Here is a 7773-nt window from a genome sequence, read left to right as displayed (position 1 = left end):
AGCAGCGCCGGGACACAAACCCTGCGAGCAGCCATGGCCGGGCTCGCTCAGGCCCGTGCTGGGCTCCCTCGGGCCGTGGCCGTGACCAGATTCGCTCAGGCCGTGGCCGGGCTGAGGCAGTGCCCGGGCTCGCTCAGGCCGGTGCTGGGCTCCCCCGGGCCCGTGCTCAGCTCTCTCGGGCCGTGGCCGGGCTCTCTCAGGCCGTGGCCGGGCTGAGGCAGTGACCGGGCTAGCTCAAGCCGTGGCCGTGGCCGGGCTCGCTCAGGCCGATGCTGGGCTCTCTCATGCCCTGCTGGGCTCGCTCAGGCTGTGGCCGGGGCTGTGCTGAGCTCCCTCATGCCCTCCTGGGCTCGCTCAGGCTGTGGCCGGGGCTCTGCTGAGCTCCCCCGGGCCGGTTCCGGGCTCGCTGGGGCCGCGGCCGTGGCGGGGCTGGAGCGGAGCCCGCGTGTTGCGCACGGCCCCGCCCCGCCCCACAGGAGCCCCTCGGGGCTCGGCCCCGCCCCCGGCGGGCGCTGATTGGCCGCGCGCGGTGCCGATCCCGGGCCGGTTGCATCACCCGGGGCGGGGCCGGCCCGCGCGGTGTCGCAATCGGCGCCGGCCGCACGCGCACGGTACCGAGCGCGGCCCGCCCGGCCCCTCCCGCCGCTCGCGCCGCTCAGGTAAGCGCGGGGGGCGCGTGCGGGGCCGGGGGGCCGCGGCCGCCCCCGCCCGCCGGGCCCCGCTCGGCAGCGCGTGATGCAATCGGCGGGCGGCCCCGGCTCCCTCCCCTCCCCTCCCCCGGTGAAGTCACGGCTTGGCAGCGCCGGGCACCCCCGCGCCCCGCTCGGACGGGGGAGGAGCGGCGCGGCCTCGGCGGGCGGGCGGCCCGGGGAGGGCGGCGGCGGCGCCATGGGCCCGCCGGGGAGGGCCGGGCCGGGCCGGTGCCGGTCCCCGCGGTCGGTCCCGGCCCGGGGCGGGGGGAGCGAGGCCGCGCCGGGGCGGCTCCCGGGCTCACGGTGCGGCGGGAGCGCGGCCGGCCGAGGGGCAGCCGGGGAGCGCGGTCCGGTACCGCCCGGGGAGCCTGGGGCAGACGTGTCGGGCTCCTGGCGAGTGTCCGTGGCTCCGGTGGCGAGTTCGAACCCGGGGTTTGGCAGGCAGGGAGCTCCGCGCCGGCCTTGGCGCTGAGATCCGGCAGGAAGAGCCCCAGCTCCGTATCGGGGCCGTGCCGAGCCGCTTCGGAAAGTAAGAGCAGTTAGCGTTGGCAAAACTTCGGAATTAAGGAATTGGTTTATCGTTAGAAGTCCCAGCTGTGGTTTTAATTCCAAAGACAGTGCTCTGATACCTCCTTGCCTCCCAGCGTTTGGGGTTCTGTCATGTTAAGATACATGTTTATGTGTTCTGGTACAGTCTGTTAAGATGTGCATTAAAAATGGAGATTCTGAAATAAATGTGGAAATGTTGTCAGCTATGACAAGGAATGGGATTGAGCTGCCTAGTGCCAAAAGCGTTGTGTCCCAGCCTTCAGTAAGTGAGAGTTAGCACATCCCCTGCACACCTGCGAGTGTGAGCCGTGAATGTGAGCCCGCGCTCACATTGCTCTGCAAATTGTGCCTGGACTTCCTTAATGCAGGGTCATTGGAATCCGGACTCGGATCCTGTCAGGAAGGATCCTATCTCTATTCCTTGTGAAGTGTGAGAGAACAGAGGTCCCTATTGCTGTTCAAATTGGGACCGATTTTGCATTTGACAAGACAGCTTTGTGAATTTGAGCGATAGAGTTATTCTGACTAATGATCAGAATCACCACAATCACACCTCAAGAAAGGAGCAGAGAGAAGCACTTTGTATTTTTTAAAAAACAAATACTGATTGAATTGGCAAAACAGTTTTGGGGGGTTTTTTTTGCCTTTTTTTTTTTTTTTTTTTTTTTGCCAAAGCAAACATTTGGAAGTTTAATGTCTTTATTTTTACTTTTTGTATGTGTGAAAGCAGATGAGGGCCTTCATTGCTTCACTGGTCCCCGAGGAGTAGTGTGGGACAGTAAGAAACATCCTTGTGCCTGAGAAGGCACCTCTGGAGTTCCCAGCTATTCTGCTGCAGTGGGTGGCCAGCTGGGTTCCTGGGTGGCCACTTGGTGCCCAAGGAGGGAACCAGGCAGTTCTAACTGGCCACTGGAAGCAGTACCATGTGTTGGGTGGAACCAGCCTAGGGCTGTTGCTGGGCTGAAGCTCTTGGGCAGCTTTATGGGAACAAGATGCTGGGAAACGGGGCTGGCTCCCTGAGGAGCTGTCTCCTGCTGTGCTGGGGCTGTCAGCAGTCTGGGGAAGGCAGCCTGTGTGCAGGGGCCTGGGGCAGCTCCGGGTGTGTGCAGGGGCTCTGGGAGCTTTGAGCCCGCTGTGCCTCCCCCAGTGAGTGACCATGGCCTTCACCTCGCCCTCCTGAGAGTCCCCTCGGTGTGCCCTGTACCTGCTGCTGCCTTTAATTCTCCTTGCAGGATGCCCTTAGCACCTGCTGCTACCTGGGACAGCCCTCTGACAGCTGGTGATAGGCACCCGGCCTCCAAATACCAGGGGGAAAGCAAGTTCCAAGCCTCAGCTGGCGCTCTGTAGCTCTGTGATGCAGTTCAGTGCTAGTTTTAGTTTAGTGCAATTTGCTCTGCATATTCTTTGGAGCAGGACAGGAATCCAGGTGTCACCTGTCCCAGTTAAGGGTTCTGATCAGCAGGCTAGATAAGAGCATGTCTCACTCAAGAAACAGCAATTTAATAAAAAACAAATCAGTTCCAGGGGGAAGGAGCTGAGGGAGGTCTGTTCTAGCAGGCAGGGCTGGAATTCTTGCTTGAGAGGTGTGACACTGGTTATCTTCTCTGCTTATATCCATGTGCTGCCCAACTGAAATACTTCATTAATATTAGGTTTAATGGGACAAATAGTTTTCTCATTGAATCATAGGGAAATCATAGAGATATGAAAGAAGTGTTAAAGCAGTGTTAAATAGTTTGGATAGCATGGAGAGAAGTAGCACATGGAACCTGGTGAAGAAACTTGTTACATGTCAGGTGGGGTTCCTTCAGGGGCAGGAGCCACCCCTTCCTCTGTAGTAGGAGCACAAAAATCAGATTGTGAGGATGGTGTGGGTTACATAACTGGCCTGTCCAGGTGAACTTTGCAAGCACTGAAATGTGTTGAAGTAGAGGAGACAGCAGAGCATTCTGTTTGATTTGGAAAAGGTGTCAAAAATCTACTTTGGTCAGAGACAATCTAAGAGAACTGTATATCTGTATATGCTTTGAGGGCTGCAGAAATCCTCTGTTGTAAAATAAAGTGCAGACAAGGCCAGTGTGTGCTCTAAGAGGAGCAGGCACTTACACCTCGAGTAAGAATGTCTGTGCAATTACCCAGGCACAGCTGCTACAACCGGCCCTGCCAGTCTGTGCTGGGCACAGGCACTCCTCAGCTGGGTGTTCGGTGCAGCTCTGCCTAACTGCTTGTCAGGTCAGCATCTGACACCGAAACATGGCATGCAGAAGCTGCTTTAAGGGTTGCAGTTGGGGAAATGCTAACAGAGAGGTGTTGGACACTGTGTGTTTAGATTCAGCTCCAAAAGGGTTCATGGTCTCATTCTGCCCTGAAATAGGAAAATGAAAAGATTTCTTGATAGGAAGGGTGTGGGTATACTCACACATCCTCACAAGTGGGAAGACCTCTTGGTGACAGAGAATGTTAATTTTGAGTAACATTCAAGCCAAATTTAGTGGGCTTTTCCATGAATGTTACTGAACCACACTGTGCAGCTGCATCTCATTGTGGCTCCTTCATCATGGAAGAAAATATGCAGTTGATCTGCACGGTTGAATTTTAACATTTTAATGATAGCCCATCCAAAAGTAAAACAGCAACACAGACTGCTGAGAAAAACAATCAGGAACAGTACACAGCTGATGAACCTGGGAGTTTAGAAGGACCAGTGACACACAGGAGGCCACTACAGACCTCACACATCCTGTCATTCATCTGCTGTTATGGATGGGAGGGGTGTTCCTGGGCTGGACACTGCCCAACCTGGCAGTCAGCTCTGCCCAGTGCTGCTGCAGCTTTTCCCCAGCCCTCTGGAGAATGTGTCACACTGATCTGTGTGGCTCACACTGCATATCTGTTTGACAGTGCTGGGCTGCATTGCAGTAGGATTGTTTAGTGCCACTTAAATGTTTTCAACATGACAATCCGCACTGATTTGACTGATCACTGGGTATTTTTCACTGGAGCCATAGGTAGGTGTTTCAGGAGCTTAGGACCATCCTGTTGTCCTTCCCCTCTTCTCTCCCAGCCATATAGGAAGTGATCCTGTGAGATGAGAAGAGAAGGGGACCCGCTGTTAGCCTTGCCAGGGCCTTGGCCCTGCAGCTGTGGTGGAATCCTCCTTGTGCCACCAGTAGGGCCAGGAGCAGGCTGACCTCAGCAGCGGGAGCACGTCAGTCAGGTGAGGATGTCTTGCTCATCAGGAGGTTTGTGTGCTGGACAGGAGAGGGGACAGTGACCAGTGCACCAACCACGCAGGTGACCTTATTTATGGATGAGTCAGCTGTGCTTGCTGTCTTTTAATGGGTGACAGTCCTCTGTTGTGGAGTTGTGATCTACACTGCCATCAATCAGCCTGTGCTCCTGTCCCACCCTGATTCATACTGTTACAGGCTCAGCACGCTGCTTGTGGTAGAATGTCACCCAGTCACAGCCTTTGCAATGCACTACCTTCTTCCATAGATTTATTTTTCCACTCAGTACCAGTAGGCCTTATGACAGCCATCGGTTTGAACATCGTCTTCAAAACAAGTGCTGTAAGGTGGTTGAGAAAAGGTGGACAGGCTGAGCACCCTTGCTCCAGAGGTCAGGCAGGAATTTGTCTGTGGATACACCCAGAGACGTGGTCCGAAGGGGACAAGGATCAAATACCCCTGTTGGTCAAGAGTCAGGCTGTTAATAGGTTTAAGCCACAGAAGGAAAACTCCAGTCTGAAGACTGAGAAAATTGTATAACTGGAGGAAAAGTTAGACAGTGGAACATGTTGCCAAGACAGAGGTTGTGAAACTGGAGATATTTGAGGCTAGGCTAGACACCCATCCATCAGGGATGGCTTTGGAATAACTGAGTGAAGCCAGTGAACAATTCAAACAGCTTGACTAGATGACCCAGTAATAGTCCCATCCAATCCAAATATGTTGGAGACTTCAGAAATGTGGCTGGCAGCTTGTCCACCTCCAGCACAGTTACGGTGTGTTATGCCAGATGTACCATCAGTGCTTTATGCTAAAGCCAGTGATGTATAAGATTGTAGCTGAAGCAAGCATGTTTAATAGCTTTTTCTTTCCCTTACTAGGTTCACCTTGCTCTTAATCCATGTGAAGATCCATTGGAAACACCTTCTAGAAACCCAAGAGTTTTCAGTCTCCTGATAAATTCTGCAGTGTCCAAGAACAGCCTGCCCAAATGAGCAAGACACCCCAGCAGAACCCCGGCACAGATGCGAGCGGAGTAAGTGTGATCCACACTCAAGCACACTCCAGTGGTCTGCAGCAGGTTCCCCAGCTGGTGCCAGTCAGTCCTGGGGGTGGAGGCAAAGCTGTGCCCCCGAGCAAGCAGGGAAAGAAAAGTTCCTTTGTGGACAGAAACAGCGATGAGTATCGGCAGCGCAGAGAGCGGAACAACATGGCGGTGAAAAAGAGCCGCTTAAAAAGCAAGCAGAAAGCACAGGACACACTGCAAAGGGTCAACCAGCTCAAAGAAGAAAATGAACGTTTAGAGGCAAAAATTAAACTCCTGACCAAGGAGCTGAGCGTACTGAAAGACTTGTTCCTTGAGCATGCCCACAATTTTGCAGATAACGTGCAGCCTGTTGGCACTGAGAGCGCCACAACAAACCCAGAAAACAGTGGGCAGTAGAAACCTGCGACCTTGCCAAACAAACTCTTGAGCTGCAGCTTGTCTGCAGTGCCCGTGCAGTAACCCGGCAAAAACTGTACCTTTAGCCATTGTTTTGTGGATTTTCTTCTTTTAGATTTAACACTGAAATATTTGTAACAATTAAACCAGAAACTGGTTAACTGTTTGTTTTAAATATTTTTCTCCTCAAAGACTTAATCAGATCTGAACTCCTAGCTAACTAGGAATGTAATATTTAGGAAATAACATTTTCACAGGAATATTCACTTACCATTTTAGACTTTGCATAATGGGAGGAACCCAGCAGGATGGCTCACTGTAGTATCAGATACTTGTGACTGAATAGAATGCTTTTTAAATACCTGTTAGAGTGTTTTAGCCCTTTGATTTCTCCATTACATATTACAAACTGCAAAGGCTGTGGAGAATTTTTGCTTTTTACTTTAAATCTGTAGAATTTAAGTCCTATGAAGCACCATGTAGGTCCCTCCTGCCCAGTTATAGTTAATGGGGAGGTTGTAGTAATAGTGAGCTGGGATGCTTACCAATGTTCACCAGAAAAATAACAATATGCTCTGACGATATGTACAGGCACTTGGCCTCCAAATGGCACATGAAGCATCATGTGCAAGAGGCAAAGCAGCACACTGACAATAAAAGCCTTTTATTGAAGCTTGTATTTCATATTGCTCACATAGTGACTGGGGCCTTATGTGAACAAGAGCTTTTTTCCAGAAAATTTCAAAGTGCTACCAAAAACCTGTGCCCTGCAAAATGGCATTCCTGCTGGGAAGGAGGTACTGGGGAGAACAAGAAGTGCAGCTTGGCTTAGCAGTGGAAGGGGCAGGACAGCAGGTGTTGAACTGGGATGCATGGATCACTGCTGGCTGACATTACAGGAATTTACAGTGATTTTAAAAATAAATGGCCCTAGTAACTGATTCAGTGGAATTTCTACAGCCATCATAGATCTGTGTGAAGGAGTATCTGTAGCCTTGTTTTATTTCCATAGAAGTTTTCCTGTAGCAACTTTTTTATTGCTACTGCTTAGTCTTTGCCATGATCCATACTGCAGTGCTATGTGCTATACTGAGGATTTAAACAAAGTAAAGCAGGAACTTTGATGTAACTTTAATTTATTTTAATTTTTAAATATTTCATTGATGGTATGGTTATTTTACATTTAACCTGTGTGTCTGTCTTGTAGATTACTACACTGTCTTAATTTCCCTCTTACACTACCTTTGTCCATAGATTATTTTGGAGGATGCTTGTTTGCTCTGTATCTGCACTTAGGAAAAAACTTGGATGTTATCTCTATGAAGATACTGTTAGAGAATGAAACCTTGAGAAGTTCTTTTTTGAATTTAAACTTTTAATACATGTGGAAAACTTTGATGGATTGTTTTGGATTATGTTAGACTTTTTACAGATATGTTTTTTCATTCTAACTGCACCTGAAGTTGGTAGGGTTGACATACCAGGAGCTAATAAAAATGTTTTGCTTGTAGTGGCCTCATTTTTCCCATCCCTTTTCTGTCTCCTTCAAGTGCAGAGTTGCCCAAGTCACACAGCTGTCTTGGAGAAATCAGTGCAATAGTCTCTGTTCCCCTCTTTCACTCAGGTTTCTGCTCCATAGAAGCCATTAAAAACTCAGTACAGTTTTGTCTAAATGTCTGATTTAACAAAAAAGGCAAAAAAAAAAAGAAAAAGAAATTTAAGGCTGAAAATTTTTCGACAGGAGGTGGGGAGAGAAGCAGAACACCAAAAATTCCCAGGGAAAAGATGACCTGAAGGATCTCCTTTGTTACTGCACGTCCCTGGTGGAAAGGCCAGGGCTGATTTCTGCCCTGGATGT

The 7773-nt window shown here is 50.8% G+C and overlaps 1 protein-coding gene across 3 annotated transcripts; it reads left to right on the top strand.

The window, feature by feature from the left end:
• The first annotated feature begins 545 nt into the window (after positions 1-545).
• Positions 546-7445, top strand: CEBPG (CCAAT enhancer binding protein gamma). 3 transcript variants are annotated; one of them, XM_058813444.1, is made up of 2 exons: positions 546-659; positions 5353-7445. In XM_058813444.1, the coding sequence occupies exon 2, from the start codon at positions 5463-5465 to the stop codon at positions 5913-5915; it is 453 nt and encodes a 150-aa protein (XP_058669427.1). In that variant the 5' UTR covers positions 546-659; positions 5353-5462; the 3' UTR covers positions 5916-7445. The 3 variants fall into 3 exon arrangements, with proteins under 3 accessions (XP_058669427.1, XP_058669428.1, XP_058669429.1); XM_058813445.1 differs by lacking the exon at positions 546-659 and adding an exon at positions 1000-1221; XM_058813446.1 differs by lacking the exon at positions 546-659 and adding an exon at positions 4338-4458.
• The last annotated feature ends 328 nt before the right edge of the window (positions 7446-7773 follow it).

Source organism: Ammospiza caudacuta, chromosome 13 (genome assembly GCF_027887145.1).
Source record: "Ammospiza caudacuta isolate bAmmCau1 chromosome 13, bAmmCau1.pri, whole genome shotgun sequence".
NCBI classification, from domain to species: domain Eukaryota; kingdom Metazoa; phylum Chordata; class Aves; order Passeriformes; family Passerellidae; genus Ammospiza; species Ammospiza caudacuta.
This window is presented reverse-complemented; position numbering and strand designations above follow the sequence as displayed.

What these genes read in the sequence shown, in the direction of transcription:
- CEBPG (XM_058813444.1), top strand. Translation starts at nt 5,463, where the DNA reads ATGAGCAAGACACCCCAGCAGAACCCCGGCACAGATGCGAGCGGAGTA.